The sequence below is a fragment of the Myxocyprinus asiaticus genome, chromosome 3 (assembly GCF_019703515.2).
Source record: "Myxocyprinus asiaticus isolate MX2 ecotype Aquarium Trade chromosome 3, UBuf_Myxa_2, whole genome shotgun sequence".
NCBI classification, from domain to species: Eukaryota; Metazoa; Chordata; class Actinopteri; order Cypriniformes; family Catostomidae; genus Myxocyprinus; species Myxocyprinus asiaticus.
Genome location: NC_059346.1, coordinates 11,241,109 through 11,260,943, shown reverse-complemented (window position 1 = coordinate 11,260,943; position 19,835 = coordinate 11,241,109). Strand labels below are relative to the sequence as shown.

Here is a 19,835-nt window from a genome sequence, read left to right as displayed (position 1 = left end):
AGTAGTCCATATGACTTTTGCATTATATTCAAAGTCTCTTGAAATCATTCAATAGTTTTGTGAATTGCAAAGGATGCATTTACAGTTGAAGTCAGAAGTTTACATACACTTTGGTTGAAGTCATTAAAACTCATTTTTTAACCAATCCACAGATTTCATAATAGCAAACTATAGTTTTGGCAAGTCGTTTAGGACATCTACTTTGTGCATGAGACAAGTAATTTTTCCAACAATTGTTTACAGACAGATTGTTTCACATTTAATTGACTATATCACAATTCCAGTGCATCAGAAGTTTACATACACCAAGTTAACTGTGCCTTTAAGCAGCTTGGAAAATTTCAGAAAATGATGTCAAGCCTTTAAGCGATTAGCCAATTAGTTTCTGATAGGCTAATTGGAGTCAATTGGAGGTGTACCTGTGGATGTATTTTAAGGCCTACCTTCAAAATCAAAAGAAATCAACCAAGACCTCAGAAAAAAATTGTGGAACTCCACAAGTCTGGTTCATCCTTTGGAGCAATTTCCAAACTTCTTAAGGTACAATATTCATCTGTATAAACAATAGTACGCAAGTATAAACACCATGGGACCACGCAGCCATCATACTGCTCTGGAAGGAGATGCATTCTGTCTCCTAGAGATGAATGTATTTTGGTGCAAAAAGTGCAAATCAATCCCAGAACAACAGCAAAGGACCTTGTGAAGATGCTGGAGGAAACAGGTAGACAAGAATCTATATCCACAGTAAAATGAGTCCTATATCGACATAACCTGAAAGGCTGCTTAGCGAGGAAGAAGCCACTGCTACAAAACCGCCATACAAAAGCCAGACAACAGTTTGTCAGAGGAACTGGTGCACTTCGCAAAATAGATGGCATCATGAGTAGTGTGTTCCAGAAATGCAAATGCACACCTGAACTTCAAAATTCCACCAAAATGCCCGTCTTGGTGAGTTATTCATGTAAACACATAGAGTGATGTCTAAAGTGAATGTAAACAGCAGAGAGAGAGAAGAAAGAAAAAATAAATAAAAAAAAATTAAAAAAAAAAAAAAAAAAAAAAAAAAAAAAGAGGATTTGTATTAAAATGTCGGACCTGTAAGCTAAGTGACCTGCTGCCGTCTAGTGTGTAATTATAATAATCAAACAACTATAACAAGAAAACACTCACTGCTCTTGACTGGGTAACTTTAGTAGCTTTAAAAAGTATTAATGTATTATAATCATACAGTATAGACCAGTAGTAGTTTTATGTTGCATTTCATTCTGAATGTTTACTTGAATACTTAAAACTGCTGTTAAAAACTTTTAAAGCTTTTAAAAGTGAATCTTCTTAATTTTTGTTTTTTGTTAGATTATTTTTAATCTATTTCTATTCATTGCTGTATTTTATTGTTATTTTATTACTGAATGTTTACTAGTCTTGAGTAATTACTTAAGAACTTGAAACCATTCTTCCATAATTAACAAATTAGTATTTATTGTGGTTTAGAAGCTGGTATTGAGAATCATAAAATTTCACTACACATCTACTGAAATTTTGGAATTGTGATAATGTATAGCCTTTATTGTACATGGTAGATCTTGCTGCAATAACATGATGAAAAAGTAGATCTCATTCCATAGAACTATGAGTAAATGGTGGCAATGGAGGTTTTCCTTTATTTAACTACCATACGTAACAAAATAATTATCATATGACAATAGCCTCCTCCCCTACCCAGTGCAGTTTACATTTAAAGTTAAAGGAAATCCACTTAAAAACACAAAATTTAAAAAAAAAAGTTAATTAAATGCATGATGTTTCCGAAGTCAATGAGTAATCATGTTAAATGATCATGATCTCAATATTGGCCAAAATAATCGTGATTATGATTTTTGCCATAATCAAACAGCCCTAATCATGAGGAAGGAAAATTGTGTGGATATACTGAAGCAACATCTCAAGACGTCAGCCAGGAAGTTAAAGCTCGGTTGCAAATAAGGCTGCAACTAATGATTATTTTAATAATCGATTAATCTAATGATTATTAGAATGATTATTCAACATTTAATTGAGAAGCAACATAAGATATTTAGACTTGCTTTAAGAGAATGTATCTTAAATATAAGTGTATTTTGTATATAAGTGTATTTTTTCACTTGGTTATACTTCTACGAGTGCAGTAAAGACAAAATCTACTTATATTCAAGATCTGTTCTCTAAAAGTAAGTCTAAATATCTTACATGCTGCTTCTCAGGTGAATGCATATTTTTTAAAGAATTTTTAGATATTTTAAAATATTTTTATTTTTAATATTCTATTCAGCATTCTCAGATAATTTTTTTTCTGCAGTATAGCTGCTAAAGAAAATGTACATTGTTTTAAAGGTGTTTTACATATTTATATTGGAAAACCAGCAAAAACAAAAACAAATCAAAAACTTATTTTGTTGCAGTGTATAATGGGGCGAAGACTACTCCCATCTTTCTGTTCACTTCAATCTATCTTTAACTCACAAAAAAAAAAAAAAAAAAAAAAAACTCATTAATAAAGCTGCATATTGCCCATTTTCTTCACGATAAAAAATGCACAGTGACAATCAATAATTCAATCAATATGATGTATTGAAATTGCATGTATTATATTGCATATATACAGAGTATTGTTACATGTTTGTTGTTCACATGCCTAATTTGTAGTATTTACAAGTATTTACTTAGATATGTTGAAGAAGTGCTAAATCGGTACTGTCTCTTTAAGGCCTGTGGCAGGGACTTTGACAGTAGTGTTTGTTTGGTCGAATGGCTTCTTTACAGCATTCATGCTATGTGTAATTAGAATTAAATGTTTCTTTAGTTGTTTTTGATACATAACTGACTGTAGAGAACAGAAAGGATATTAAAAGAGACATTATTAAACAACAATATAATATAATATTATATATATATATATATATATATATATATATATATATATATAATATTATATTTTATATATATATATATAAAATATTATATTATATATATAATATTATATTATATATATAATATTATATATATATATATATATATATATATTTTTTTTTTTTTGTAAGTATATATATATATATATTTATTTGTATGCATGTATGTATGTATGTAAGTGTATATATATATATATATATATATATATATATATATATATATATATATATATATATATAAAATATAATTTAAAAACAATTATATAATCTTAATATATATAATTATTTTATTTTTTTTATATATTGCCTTAGTCTTTCTTTACGGATACCGGATGGCCCAGACGCAGAGACTACATGAGTACAAACTGAAAAAAATTCCAGATGCAGTTTATTGTGCTACTCCAATCCCAATCAATACTTAACAGAAGTAGAAAAAAAATTGGTACACAATGCAGGTGTTTTAATTATAAAGAAGCCCGAAATACACATGGGACTCTTTATTTTGAAATGTCTGCACACCCAGATGTGAGGACACTGACTCGCTGAGAAAGTGAATCTGATTCAAACTGCTAACCTGGGCTCCTTAGTTCAAACCATCAGTTCTTTGAGTGATTCATGAAAAAGAACCAGTTCAAAAGAGTCATTTGGTCACGACTCTCTCACACTGGGGTTGCCGTTGCGTGCGGTGCAGCGAGCTCATCATCACAAAAGAATGGGTTAAAAGCGGCGCGAGACACACTGGTGTGCGCTCTAAAGATATATTCAATAACCCACAAGATGATATCTGATGAAACTGCATATGAACGCATACAACCCGACTGTCGCCAATGGCGACTAGATGTTAAATTATTGTTGCGATCAATTATTTTTGGTCGCATTTGTGACCGTTTTAGTCGCAGTCTGGAGCCCTGTAGGCTAAACATTTTTAATGTAATTTTTCTCTGTCTACTCTATTTTATAATGAAACGTGTAGTTACAGAAAAAGTGGTTTCAGTTTACCCCTAATAATATTTAAAATTTGTTCAATTATTCCAATCAAAGGCTAGTCTAATTTAAAATAATAATTTTCAGTTTCCGTTTTTGGCCCAGTGTTCATTTCAGTGCCTGACTAGTGCCGATCGGTTTATGCTTAAACAGTTTATGACTTTACCCCGACAAAGTAAATTTGATAAAGGCATTTACATGACCTTATGTGTTGTCTGCTTATTAAAGCATGATCGTGTAAGTTCATGCATGTGAACACACTTATTGGCTCAACCAATAATGTGAGTTTGGGGGCAGGATTACCTGTTTGGCAGAATAACCGAAGATGGGGGAAATGTATGAAACTTGTTTGAAAATGGACACTATTTTTGCAATTCAGTATGATGCCCTAGTCGAGCAAAAATGACACACTTTACATTTAGCATCTGCGGAAGAAAGGGAAAAAAAGGGCCCAATGCCTGGCTGGTGCAATACGTACAGTACTGCAATGGCGTAAGTGATTCTCAATGGAGCTAGCCATGCAAGTTATCTCTCTATACATGGAATATGGACAACCGCCAACGTGACGCTTTTCTCCCCCTCCCTTATTTGTTTGTTTGTCTTTCGCTTGCACAAACTTATGATAATAATTATTAAGGGATGATGTGCGAGGAAAAATAACCCTTTTTGATTGTATGTTTATAACGATCATCATAATTTTAGTTGTAATATTTCTCGGAACATGGAAATGCCATTCAAAAAACTTGAAAGAACACATGGATGCAAACAACCCCTTCTTTACTTTTCTTTTCTTCCCACGCCAAATGAGAGCTGACCTGATTTGAGTAGGTGAAGGGACCGGAACAGCAAGGACAGCGGATGCATTTCCCATCTCAAAGAAAATCAAAATGCCACTCTCACCACATACAAACACAATTTAGTCAGGGGTACAACTGACTAGTCCTTTGATCATCAACAAGCATTTCAGTCCCCTCAGCAGAATCAGCCAAGGTAGCAGAGTTTTACTTGCACCTTAATTTTCAATCATTCATCCTCAAGGTTTTTGTCTGGTGTGCAAACTTGTTTGATAAAACTTGTAAAGGTTCCAGAGCCTCCTGTAATTCAAAGCAAGCAGTATGTGTGTGTCTGCCTGGGGCCAAAACATACTCCAAAACAGTTTACACGCTAGGTTTCTTTCATTGCATGAAACGTCCGCATAGAGCATGCAGGTACTCAATATTTCAGATGATCAACTGATTGCTGGAGACATGTAGTTGTTGAGGGGTTGTAATTCAATCTAAAGCAGAAAGTTCAGAGTGTCCTTCCTCTGAGATGCATTCCATGTTAAGGGAGACCCAGTAGCCAATAGTGACATGCAATCTCTATTTTACAGAAGCCAAAATGCTTCGAAATTAGATGATAAATGATCTTGCACTTAAACCAAGTACCATTTAAAAAAAATGTAAGAACCTCAGGATTTTCCAAACCCCTTCTCTCAAATGTATTGTGCGAGTTTCTGCACAACAAAAAGCCAGTTGATCCAAAGGCTGCAACACTCAAGGACACTAAACAGAGCTAGTCTAAAATCAAACCAGCAGATAGTAGCCTAAACATTCTCAAAACACAGACCTCTTATCATTAAAGCTGACCTAAAGTTGTTGGTACACACAGAGTAAGCGTTCATGGATCATGGCTGTGGTCCAGTACTAGAGAACACAGAACAGATGAGTCCCAGCCACAGGCATGGCATTTAGGTCAAGGCCAGTATCAATTTCACCTACAACAATCAAAAAGCCCAGCTAGCCTGAGGGTATGCACTGCTATTTAACTCCACTCCATAACCCGCACTACAACCTCTTCCACTGGCCTCGAATAAATGCAATGAAGTAATCCGATGCCAAGATTTTTCATAGCTAATTTATGTCCTCTGATTAGTAGGTATAAGACTAACAAACCTACTTAACCGCAACAATAATCTGACATGGAACAAATATATCATTCACACCAACAAGACCGCAAGTCCATAGACTTCAAGCCGGGAAAACTGTGCTCTGTGCACTTTGGAAAAAAAAACTTTCAAATACACTTTCCTCATGCTGCTGATCTTAGGGCAGCTTTTCAAACAAGGCCAAGACCTTTTCAAACAAGCAAAAGTATTGGGAGTTCTCCTGCCATGGGCCTTGCTGAGCTGAGCTAAGGAACACCATGTGCACAGGAACCTTGGATGGCTGCTGGTTTTCCTCTCAGTTTGTAGTTTGTCTGTGGACAGACATAGAGTGAGAAACTTCAAATAGAGTTCCCTCATGAAAAAATAAGTCTTAAAAACCCTGCCTTAGACGGTTTGCTAGTCTTAGCTGGTTAAAGTTGGTCTCCCAGCCTGATAAACTGAAAAGTTCCCAAAACCTCTCTAAAACCAGCTAATGGAGCAGACTGGGAAACCAGCTAAGACCAGCAAACCAGCTTAGACTGGTTTAAGCAATTCAGGATTTCATTTTCAGGAGGGTTTAAGAGGAAGCACTAAGACTTAATACAGGACCCTTCAATTTCCGCAATGCGAAAACCTGGACGGAGTCACGAAATCAAACACTGAACTAACAAAATGTGGAATCTCACAGAATGACATATTTGGGATAAACTGAATGCATCAATGAAACTGATTTACACCCTTACTGAATAGTAAAGTGTAATAGTAAATGTAGTAAAAATAACAACAACAACAATTAATAATATCTCACAAGCAAGAGTACTGTTGTACTGAGGTTTACAAAGTTTTCATTTATACTGTGATGCTCTGTTGTGCAGCAAATTATGACAAAAAAATAACTCCAATGTTGTTTTTCGATTAGACTGAGGATCTGTATAGATGGCAGCAATTCATTTGAAAAAAAAAAAAGTTACATATTTCAGCCAATCAAGACTCTGATCGTGTTTGATTACTTCAAAGCCACAGAAGCAAGTTCTTCCACACAGGATGTTTCACTACAAACACACTGTGAGAAAAGGAATGGAAAGCATTTCACGGCTGCAACCACAGCTCAGTGGTGTCCATCAGTCATGCAAAGCCATCCCCCTTGGCGTAGACCAAGAGGTCATTTTCTTTTTAACCCTACTTGTTCTCGTTGTACCAAAGTCGGTCCCTCTCAGCTGTTACATATCTCTAACATTTCCTCATCTATAAAACTGGAAGGCCCTCTTGTAATAAAATGCCCACACATAGCTGGAAGAGCATTGCATTGAGTACACATGGCAACCCCTGCCAGTTTTCTTTTAGCGCTGGACGTCTGAACTCCCACCTACTATCCAAACAGAGGATGTACTCACATACTCAAACACTATTCTGGTTTGTCTATCGAAAGAGTGCGAAATACTGGATGGGACAGATGCCTACAGCTTCTCCTCTGTCTACCCTGGACTTTTTTTTTTTTTTTTTTGCCATCTCTCTTTCATCGCTCAGCCATAAAGCTGTCATACATTTATAATCTCACACAACAGTCTCAACGTATTTCTGATTTATAATACAGCAATATCGCAATCAGAACAAACATAATGAAAAGGGAGGGAACTCAAAGTGCAGTATACATTCAAAAAGAAAAGATCGTTTGGGTTTGGAATGACATGGGGGCAAGTAAATATGATAATTTTCCTTTTTGAGAGAACTATTCCTTTAAATATACATATAAAAAGAAGGGGGAGGAGCTTGAAGCTCTGATTGCTTGTGTCTTCTCATTTCCCTAGCACTGGAAATAACTTCAAAGGGGATCGCAGCTTTAAGGAGAGCACAGATAGAGTTACAGTGTGGCAGCTGGAGAAGCCTTGCAGGTGGGGCCTGCTCTGACGGTGTAATATTATCTCATAAAGGGAGACTGGGCACTTTTTCAAAGGAGGCGACTTCCTCTCTTTTGTCGTCTGGACAAAAACGATGGAACGACAGTTGCAAAAGTCACCTCTGGCCTAACAAAGGCTCAAAAAACTAATGCCGAGAAACCATGCATGTACCTAAGAAATCAAGCACACCGTGAAGGTGGTGACATCATACACAAAACACCAACCACAAGCATCTTCTCTCAGCTTTGCTCAGTGTCGAGAGCAGGTTGTGCATACCATGCTACATCTTACTGAGGGCATTGTTGATGGCTGGAAAACAAGTAGAACCATTTCAACATACAACCAAAAGAGATCCAAGTCCCCTAATGCGGTCTCCTTGAAAACCATTCACACACTGTCCCCTTAGGTACGACATAAGCAAACAAATGGTAAAATGTAGACCAGAGCGAACACTTAATATCATGTAAATACTCAAATATGCATTATCAAGCCCCCAGGGCGAACAGCTTTAGCCTAGGGGAAATGATTAGCGAGTCTATTAAAAGACTGAGTAGAGACTAAAACATCAATGGAGTGAGGATGATGCTCCCTTACTTTGAGACACTTTAAAGTCAGAAAAAACACAAAACAAATGCACATAAACATGACAATTACAAGAACACTAGAATTCTCAGGTTAATATGGGTAATGTAAGGGTTTTTCCCTCACATTACCCATATTCTCCTAAGAATTCTAGGTCCACTCTACCAGCTTGGTTACATTTAAATGTCCACTTGAAGTGGATTATCATAACATTTCCCTGGCATCTGGCATTGAAGCTTTAATCAAAAGTGACTTAAGACCAAAGTATACTTTGGTTTTCCGTGTGCTGGTACATCTTGTGCACTGCGCGTCACAAATTTTGTCATCAGCATAGTAGTCATGGACTGTCTGCATACAGCCTATTTTTTCTAGACAAGCAAACAGTCTGTCGTCTGCGCATGTGCCTGGTGTTTACTGTGCTAAAAGAGTATCACAAAGCAGTCGTAGTTCACATGCATCGACGCATCCGTTTGGGCTTGTGGTAGAGTATTTATTGAAAGAATGTGTGCGAGACGGAGCAGTACACGGAAAAACGAATTATACTCTTGCCTTTAAAGTACATTCAATGCACATGTTTTATCAGTTCACATGTTCTATTTAAATTGAACCAATGACCTCAAATAGCCTTGTTAGTTTCATGCTCTACCAGTTAAGCTACAGGAGTTAATTCACATTAGTAAATTCACACAAATCAATTCCTTTCACAATTGAGGTCATCTGCACCATGCAACACAACTTTATCAGCTTGCTACCACTTTAATCCATTCAACTTCAAGTGCCTCATCAGATTGAGAAAGACAAGATTCATGACAGCAACATGCACACTTCAACCTAGGGCTAGGGCGTTTCAGATTTTTCCGATTAATTCGAATTTGCGCTGACACAATTTTCAGATTTCAGAAATCAAGATTTTGCAAAAAATATTGCAAACGCTAAAGCTAGGTATGTTGTAAATCCCCCAAAGGCTGAATAAAGAAGATAAAAATAAATCATAGTGTTTGTCTTAATGCCGCTCCCGATATGATCATCTGCGTGTGTGTGGTGCGCTTCAAATGAACACAACAGGTTAACAACACGGAGACTGATATAAAAGACAGCGGTAATATTCCCAGTACGATTGTACACAGTGTGACTGTAGCTCAGCTTTGTCCATCATGCAGGTAAACACTGGCTTAAGACCATAACTGGCCTCGGCGTGCACATGTTGATGTACGGTCTCCTTTCTTTTTACCCATAAAAAAGCATTAGTTAAGTGACAGTTATGGGCGCTTCATTTCAAATCATGGAGAGGCTATATATGGGAGAAACAAACATCTGCTGCTCCTTTTACCATGAGGATTCAGATAGATCGCTAATTATTTCTTTGTTCTGTGACTTGTTTCAAGCGTTCTGCATCTATAGCAAACATTTGGCAAGCGATAATTTTGACAAACTTTGCTAGCTGAATTGAAATGATAGATTTTTTTCATAATGCTGCGCTGCTCAGCGTGAACCGCTAGAGGGTGCGTCTCTATCAGCAGTGGTTTATGAATATACACACAAATTGTTTGATATACAATAAGTAAATTCTAAATAAACTTGATCATTTATAGATATTGATTTCTAGATAGACTTGGTTTAGATAAAATGAATACCTGCACTGGCTAAGAGATATTTCTGAACATCTAGGTTTAGTAGATTTTAATTTATTTTAAATTTACACTCTGTTGACAACTTCCCCCTGTGGTGCATTTGGTGCAATTGTAAATTTTTCTTGCACACCTTTGTTTCCTATAATGAAAAGAACTTGGATTTCTCTAACCAGGTTGCCTTGCATTCTAATAAAGAACACACAATTTGAATCACGTTCATTTAAAGTACATTTAAAAGTTGAAAAAAAAAAAAAAAAAAATAGAGATTACATTTTTTTGCCATATCGCCCAGCCCTACTTCAGCCTGTCATACTCCAACCTCTAGGTGCAAAAACAACTAGCATATCTCGAAGGTTAACCAGACATGATTTATGGACTAGGATGGCAAAAGTGCAAGCCAGAATATCACCAGAACTGCTCTTGAAGTTCAGGAGGTGGGTAAATCTGTAGCTGAGACGATTGTAGTCATCAACATCTAGCCTCACCGATGCCTTTGAAGTCCCTCCCTTACTTTGAAGGTTCCGGCAAAGAGGAATGCCAGCACAGGGCTCTTGGAAAGCCCCCAGAGTAGTGGAATGCAGAGCAAGCCACTGCCCAGCCTGCTGGAATGCGATTAGAGTGCTGGAGCAGACCAGGGCTCTCGTGTCAAGGAATGGCTGCCACCACCAGTGCCAAGGTACAGGCCCCCCCATTGCAAAAAATATTGCAAAGACAAACAGAGTAGTTGCAATAACAAGATGGTCTGACGCTTGAGAGAGGAGAGACAAGGTAAAATGAACACCAAAAAATAAGATTCCATATAGGCAGAGAGAATGTTAAGAACTTTAATACCATAATGACCTCCATTTTAAATGTGCATTAAGACCAGGGGTTAATTGTGCAGAATATAGCTGATCTAAAACCTGCATATGCTAGAAAAGGCCAAAAGTGTACTTCAGTTTTCCTCATGCTGGTACCTTTCACGCACAGTGAGTGTGACGCAATTTTGTCATCAGCACAGTGCGCGTGGACTCTCCGCATACAGCCCAGTTTTTCTAGACAAGCAGGCACTCCACATCTGTGCGCTACATCTGCACATGCACCCTCAGTTGACTGTACTATAGCATTTTAAAAAGCAGTTGTAGTGAGCATGCGTTGAACACATCCATGCCTGCTAGTGGTAAAAAAGTATACTTTGAAAGGCTAGAGAACACTCAGCCATGCGCCAAGTCGTAATGACATGTGGAAAAACTATACCCTGTATAGTAAAAGTACATCCAGGCCTAGCCTAAAGAAAGCTAACCCAAATGGTCAGACCTGGTCCAGAACAGGAAATCATATTTCCACAACTCTTTGGCTTTACTAGGACAGGATGATATACATATAGTATATTCATGATATATTTGCGATTATTTAAATAAAATAAAATAATATTGTGAATATCGTGATGATTTAAATGCTTTTTATTTGGCCATTAAGTTTCATAAAGACCGCATCATTAGACTAATTTCACGATCCTTCAGGGCAGAACAATTAATCAAAATAAGACCAAAATGGTGATATGGTCATATGTGATCTGCAATTAAAGACAGATAAATGGGGGGCCTGGGAAGCTCAGCGAGTAAAGAAGCTGACTACCACCCCTGGAGTTGCGAGTTCAAATCCAGGGCATGCTGAGTGACTCCAGCCAGGTCTCCTAAGCAACGAAATTGGCCCGGTTGCTAGGGAGGGTAGGGTCACATGGGGTAACCTCCTCGTGATCACTATAATGTGGTTCTCACTCTCGGTGGGGCATGTGGTGAGTTGTGCGTGGATGCCGCGGAGAATAGCATGAAGCCTCCACGCAGTAACACGCTCAAGTCATGTGATAAGATGCGCGGATTGACAGTCTCAGACGCGGAGGAAACTGAGATTCGTCCTCTGCCACCCTGATCGAGTCAGTACGCCACCACGAGGACCTAGAGCGCACTGGGAATTGGGCATGCCAAATTGAAAAAAAAAAAAAAAAAAGACAGATAAACATGATCTATGTGCGCTTCTGAATAAACGAGTGATGCGCTGTTGTGCATGCGCGAGGCTCACTGGCTGGTGTTTTTAGCGCTTTGTGCCCCGACTTAAAAGGTTGTATTAAACGTGCTTTCTAACAATAAAGAGGACACAATCATTCATCAACACATCAATTCAGTAAAGAAATTCACTGCAAAAAAATCCTACTGTTATCAAGTGTTTTTGTCTTGTTTTCCATTTAAAATAGTCTAAAAATCCTTAAAACAAGATACATTTACTTGAGAAGCAACATAAGATATTTATACTTGCTTTAAGAGAATAGATCTTAAATATAAGTGTATTTTTTTCACTTGGTTATACATCTGTGAGTGCAGTAAAGACAAAATATACTTATATTCAAGATCTATTCTCTAAAAGCAAGTCTAAATATCTTATGCTGCTTCTCAGGTGAATGCATCTTTTTTTTTTTTTTTTTTTTTTAAGGATTTTTAGATATTTTAAAATATTTTTATTTTTAATATTATATTCAACATTCTCAGATAAAAAAAAATTTTCTTCTGCACCATAGCTGCTAAAGAAAATATATGTTGTTTTAAAAGAGTTTTAGATCTTTATATTGGAAAACAAGCCAAAACAAAAACAAATCAAAAACGTATTTTGTGGGGGCCTGGGAAGCTCAGCGAGTATTGAGGTTGACTACCACCCCTGGAGTCGCGAGTTCGAAACCAGGGCATGCTGAGAGACTCCAGACAGGTCTCCTAAGCAACCAAATTGGCCCAGTTGCAAGGGAGGGTAGAGTCACATGGAGTAACCTCCTCGTGCTCGCAATTAGGGGTTCTCACTCTCCATGGGGTGCGTGGTAATTTGTGCGTGGTTCGCAGAGAGCAGCATGAGCCTCTAAGTGCTGTGAGTCTCCACGGTGTCACGCACAACGAGCCACGTGATAAGATGCGTGGATTGACGGTCTCAGAAGCGGAGGCAACCACCCAGATTAAGGCAAGTAACCGCGCCACTACGATGACCTACTAAGTAGCGTGAATTGGGCATTCCAAATTGGGAGAAAATGAGGATAATTGTTTTATTTTTTATTATTATTTTGTTGCAGTGTATAATGGGGCAAAGACTTTCCTCTCTCACCTTTCTATTCACTTCAATTCATCTTTAACTCACCAAAAAACAAAACAAAAACTCATTAATAAAGCTGCGTATTGCCAATTTTTTTCACGATAAGAAATAGAAGAATAGAAACCTTTATTTTGGTCACACATTATACATACATGTTTTGCATATATACAGTGAAATTTATTTGTTTTCATATATCCCAGCTAAGCTGGGGTCAGAGTGCAGGGTCAGCCATGATACGGTGCCCCTGGAGCAGATAGAGTCAAGGGCCTTGCTCAAGGGTCCAACGGTGGCATCTTTTTGCGTGCTGGGGCTTGAACCCCCGACCTTCTGGTCAGTAACCCAGAGCCTTAACCGCTGAGCCACCACTGCCCTGAGCGCTTTGGTGGAGGATGCAGCAGACCACCGTGGATTGACACACTCTGCCAGGACACACCTGAATCATCTCTTTAACATTCCAAAAGTGCACTTGTCTAACCGTGCATTTGTACTTCTCCATCATTTGGTCATTATTTTATGATTTATTACCGTTTTGATCGACAGAAATGTCAAGGAAATTAAGAGGGGCTTGTTGTTAGAACAGGTGCGACATTTGTGGTGTGGGTTCACAAAAGCTTTTCACTCATACTACAACCGCACATCTTACCACTTAAACAAGTGCTTGGCAATTGGGTCGGCTCTTGAAAGTGGTGAAGTAAAGCTCGAGATGACTGAGCTGATCCAGGGAGCTCTCGCTTTAAAGGTCAACACCATATAGACCATCTCTAACTCTCTCATCTGCATCCCTTTCCTTGCGTGAAATGACCTTCTGCTAAGAGATCAACAGCATGGACACGAGCAGGGAATTCGATGCATGGCGGCCAAGACCTGATAAAAGGACTAAGCTCTTAAGTGCTCTGACTGACATTTTGTAAACATGGGTTTTAAAAAGAAAGTACAACCTTGTATAAAGACAAGGTGCACTGCATTCCCTTTGCAATTATGACAGAAAACAGATGAGCTCTTGCTCATGTGAGACTTGTTTTCAAAGAAAGCAAAAACATAGCTCCCAAGAGACAAACCAGTCAAAATATCCACCCATTCCCTGACAACTTCACACATACATAACTCAACCGCAAACATCACCCTCCACCCCTTTACAAACACACATAACATTTGGCTCAGCTGCAATGCGACTAACTTAGGTCATACAGCCCACCATTAACCAGAGGATTGCAACAACCAGCCACTGTGCCATTGCCACCTGTCAGTCAAAAGAAAAAGAAAATTTCAACCCCATCAAGGGCCAGTCAAGAAAAAGGGGTGGAGTATCCCACAGCCAATCACTGGCAGATCCTTCAAAGCTTACTCTAGTCTCTGGACTCACTCAGTCTCAAGTTACAAAGATAAATGCCGGCTGAATGATAGGATTCAAGAATGTACAGCCATGGAAAATCAAGCACTCTAGAAGAAGGGAATGTATTCTGCACCTCCACAGACTCATTCATTCCAAAAGGGTACACTCTAGTTCCTGCTTACCATAGTGTTGCCTTTGCGCCTTTGGTTTGTCACCAGCTTAGATCAAGTTTCTGTTGCCTTAGCTTTGTTTTCCTTAGGAGAGCCTGAAGGTCCGTTTACACCAAAAGCGCTTTTGTGTCCATCCGTGCTCATTTTCCATTGTTTTTCTATGTAAACATGTGCTAGACAGACGCTTTTGACTCTTATACCACCTCCAGTCAGTAAAAAAAAAAAAAACCTTTAAAAACTTTTAAAAGTTATGAGACACCTGCGTTCTGTTATATGCGTTGCGAACAGATTTTTTATTTTTTTTTTGCAAGAATTAGGGCTGTCCACAAGGCTGAGAAACTAAATTCAAATTTTTCACAGATACATTAGTAAAATTATATTCAAATTTTAAAAGACATTATTTCAGGTAGGGGGAGGAAAATCTACAAGACATCTGATTTTTAAATCGACGTCAACTCCTATGTCTACAAGAGGGCGAAACAAATTAATTTAAACCAGACAGCACCGTGTGATAGCTATTGATTATAGCAAAGAACATATCCAGCTGTTAACAAAAGTGTGTAAAATGTTAACTAACCAGTGTGTAACAGTAACCACAGTATTACCACGGACTCAAGCTTCAAAATACAGCTGGTGTTTTTCATTAAAAACATGTACGTACCTAATGCTTATGCAGCAAGATGCTCATAAGAGCAAATCAAAGCACTGTCAAGACAAAACCGCAAAAGGCCTTCACCTCAGGGACATTTACTCTGAACACATCTGTCTTCTTCTATGTAAACATGGGCTAGACAGTGGTCTTTTAGTGTTGCGTCATGTCTCGCTGTTTCAAAATCTCGTGCAGGAGCACTGCGTTTTATTAGATGCAGTGTCAATTTAAAACTAGCCGTTTCAAAATCTTGTGCAGGAACACTGCGTTTTATTAGACGTGGTGTCAATTTAAAAGGAAATTCAGCCTTTTTAACATGTCTCGAAATACCTGCGTTCTGTTTTATTTGTTACAAAATAATGACAATTTACACAAATCACCCGGTTCAAAAGTTTACATCGCCTTGGTTCTTAATATAGTGTGTTGCCTTCTTGAGTATCAATGAATGTTTGCGCCTTTTGTAAAAGTTGCCTAATAGAGTCCCTGAATTGTCCTAAGTGTCAAAAGCTGGATATCAACATCATAAAGCCACGTTTGGGAAGAACTCAAATGTGCAGAAGATACTGGGAACCAAAGAACGTGTTTTTCTGAAAGAACGTGTTGTTTTTTTGTTTATTTCAGGACAAAGCAAGGACTCATGCACAAATGATACAAACAGTCATTGATCATCAAGGAAGCAACACACCATATTAAGATCTAATGGGATGTAAACTTCTAAACTGGATCAATTGTGTAAATTCAGTTATTTTGTCTTGTGGAATATGAAAATATATTATACGTCAAAGCGTTAACAGGGCAGTACAAATAATTTCTATTCTAAGTTTAATAAATAATTTTTGCAATTCGTATGATCCCTCTTATTCATTTTTACATGATAAACATTTTGGAGATTCTGCAATGGGGATGCAAACTTACACAATTGTGTGTGTGTGTGTGTGTGTGTGTGTGTGTGTGTGTGTGTGTGTGTGTGTGTGTGTGTATATATATATATATATATATATATATATATATATATATATATGTATATAAAAACACCTAATTTGGAATGCCCAATTCCCAATGTGCTTTTTAAGTCCTCATGGTCGCGTAGTGATTCGCCTCAATCCGGGTGGCAGAGGACGAATCCCAGTTGCCTCTGTGTCTGAGACCGCCAACCCGAGCATCTTATCACGTGGCTTGTTGAGCGCGTTGCCATGGAGACATAGCGCGTGTGGAGGCTTCACGCGACCCACCAAGAACGAACCACATTACAGTGACCACGAGGAGGTTACCCCATGTGACTCTACCCTCCCTAACAAAGGGGCCAATATGGTTGCTTAGGAAGCCTGGCTGGAGTCACTCAGCATGCCCTGGGATTCGAACTAGCGAACTCCAGGGGTGGTAGCCAGAGTCCTTTACCACTGAGCTACCCAGGCCTACAAGAGTCCAAATTGAATTAAATCCCAGAAACAGTTTATTGTGTTACTAAAATCCTCAAAATAACTAGAAAAAAAAAAGAGCAAGATTTGTTACATAACGTGGGCCTTTTCATTATAAACAAGCCCGAAATCCTCTTATTTTGATATGTCTGCGCTCCCAGGTGCTCCCAATAGCGAACATACTGACGGCTGATTCACTGTATGATTCACGGAGAAAGTGACTGATTCAAACAACGAACCTGAGCTCCTGAGTTCAAACCTGTTTCTTGAATCTTTTTAGGTGGTTCATTAAAAAGACCTGGTTCAAAAGAGTCATTTGTTTGGACATCTTGGCTCGCACTGTGTTTGTTGTTGTGTGCAAAGAGCTAATCTCAGTTAAAGGGTGAAAACGGCATAAGACACACTGGCAAGCACTCTGAAGCTGTAATTCAATAACTCACAAGATATCTGATGAAACCGCATTTGAACTCACAAAAAGTCTTCCCGACTGTCACCAATAGTGACTAGTTTTTAAATTATTGTTGCAATTATTTTTTTTGAGCATTTGTGACCATTTTAGTCGCAGTCTGGAGACCTGGGAATGCGAACGGTCTGAACAGCCCACAAGTCATCATCAGTGCTTAGCACACATCCAAAATTTGAATGCTCATTTTATTATTTGAATGTGCATTTTTCTCTTAAATTTAACAAATATTTGAATTTAAAATTAAAAGCCTTGTTCAGAATGTTTCAGTATGAACAAACTACTGCAAACTGACTTTCCGCATTTCCAGGTAAAAGCTTATGGACTGATTTTGCACATGAGACTAAGATGGCTGGATGGAGAGCTATGTGGCAACATGTGGATTAAATTGAAGGTCACGTCCAATTTCATTATGCTTGCATTCAAAGTATGCAAGGACGCAAGTAAACAATCAGTTAATGAGGTGTGACTTCCAGGTTTAGATCCGTTCAAAAGTTTCTAGAACCTCCATAAATCTCCCAAGCACTGGCTTTACATAGTGGACTTTTAGGCTATCAAAAGTTGTCTTGGCCTCTTTGGTTTTGATGAATATTTTCCTTTTCCTTCGAGTAGCTCATCTTTCCAGAAAACTTGTAGTAAATACCATTCCAGTAACTAGTTTGGTTGATGATATTCCAGAGGAAATAATAATGTAAAAACAAAGTCAAGTCATTTCCTGGGATTATGAGAGCAGGAAAGAGAAAGACAGGTAAAATTTAAGAACAGCCAAGACCTCTGGTATATTCCTTAAGGGGGAACCTTGGACGCCATACACAGCAGTGCCGGAAGCTATTTGGAAGCGCTTCAAAACATGAATAGCTGTTTCAATGCCAGGGGTGGAAAGGAACAAAGCAGCACGAAAAAAATAGATATGCTCTCAATTTTGACAGAAGAAAAAAATATAGTTTTTAGTAGTGAACCACAATCATCAATACTGTCATTTTAAGATTAAAGCCAACAATAATCACATTTAAATTGAAATTTTCCCGTAATCAATGGCAAAATCTAAACTAATGTGATATAAACTCAGCAAAAAAAGAAACATCCTCTCACTTTCAACTGCTTTTATTTTCAGCAAACTTGACGTGTAAATATTTGTATGAACATAAAAAGATTCAACAACTAAGACTTAAACTGAACAAGTTTCACAGACATGTGACTAACAGAAATGGAATAATGTGTCCCGGAACAAAGGGGGGGGGGATCAAAATAACAGTCAGTTTCTGGTGTGGCCACCAGCTGCATTATGTACTGCAGTGCATCTCCTCCTCATGGACTGCACCAGATTTGCCAGTTCTTGCTGTGTGATGCGACTAACTTCCACCAAGGCACGTGCAAGTTCCCGGACATTTCTGGGGGGAATGGCCCTAGCCCTCACCCTCCAATCCAACAGGTCCCAGACAAGCTCAATGGGATTGAGATCCGGGCTCTTCGCTGGCCATGGCAGAACACTGACATTCCTGTCTTGCAGGAAACAAGCACAGAACGAGCAGTATGGCTGGTGGCATTGTCATGCTGGAGGGACCTGCCTACAAGCCCTCAGTCCAGCCTCTCTCCCAGCATGCATAAGGCACATTCACGCAGATAAGCAGGGACCCTGGGCATCTTTCTCTTAGTGTTTTTCAGAGTCCGTAGAAAGGTCTCTTTAGTGTCCTAAATTTTTATAACTGTGACCTTAATTGCCTACCGTCTGTCGGCTGTTAGTGTCTTAACGACCATTCCACAGGTGCATGTTCATTAATTGTTTATGGTTCACTGAACAAGCATGGAAAACATCGTTTAAACCCTTTGCAATAAAGATCTGTAAAGTTATTTGGATTTTTTCAGTGTCCTGAAAAAGGGCCGTTTCTTTTTTTGCTGAGTTTATATTTTAGGTTTTCTGGGATTAAATTACAATACATATGACTGTACAGTAAGAACTGTACCTAAAGAGATAGTTCACCCAAAAATGAAATTTGTCACTTACCCTCATGTTGTTCCAAACCCTTATGACTTTCTTTCCTCATCGGAACACAAAAGGAAATGTTAGGCAGTGTGTTTTCCCCAGACACCATTCACTTTCAGGGGGCTTTCACACTGGGCAGCGTTGGTCTGGTTTCACACTCACTTGATTCTATCGAACCCCAGTCCATTTGCGTTCATCTTACTTCATCACAAACACGCATGGAGAACACAACGCAACTCATCATTATGCAGAGCAGAGTGAACGACAACTGCGTATATGTGCGCTTCATGGTGTAACTCATCAGATGTCCAGGGGAAGGCGGCTTGCTGCTGCTCACAAACGGCATTTTTTGAGGAGACAGCTGATTGCAAGGAATTCATTTGCATCTTTGTTTACACTGCACGCTTACTCACGCTCCTGTCCAAGGTGAAGTTATTGCCACGGTCATCTCCTATTATACCCTATATTTATTAGTCGAAACTAATGATGTCGTCATCGGCTAAAACGCATGCACAGGTTACTTTACTTCCTGAACGAGTGCGCACCCGAGTCCGAGTTGCTTTCACATTCACGCGAATCACGCTACAGTTCCATTGCAACCGAACTCGGACCACCTTCTACAGGTAGTCTCGGGTTCGGTATCGCGGTGCGCTCCCCGGTCCGCATGACAGCTTTCACATTACCAATTTTTCATGCGAACCGTGCTCTGTTTCGAACTAAACTGCCCATGTGAAAGCCCCCTCAGTGCATCTTTTTTA

The 19,835-nt window shown here is 38.6% G+C and overlaps 1 protein-coding gene across 4 annotated transcripts in view; it reads right to left on the bottom strand.

Annotated features, from left to right (window-relative positions):
- The window catches only part of LOC127425323 (E3 ubiquitin-protein ligase znrf3-like), a 108,844-nt gene that overhangs the window by 41,120 nt on the left and 47,889 nt on the right, over positions 1-19,835 (bottom strand). The window contains exon 1 of one of the 4 annotated variants that reach the window (XM_051671186.1): positions 19,099-19,430. The exons of 2 other annotated variants lie outside the window; for them this stretch is intronic. In XM_051671186.1, coding sequence (XP_051527146.1) covers positions 19,099-19,104 — 6 coding nt within the window. In that variant the 5' untranslated portion in view covers positions 19,105-19,430. Of the gene's footprint in view, positions 1-10,219; positions 10,239-19,098; positions 19,431-19,835 lie in introns of those variants that run through there. One more of the 4 variants, XM_051671201.1, reaches the window with a different exon arrangement.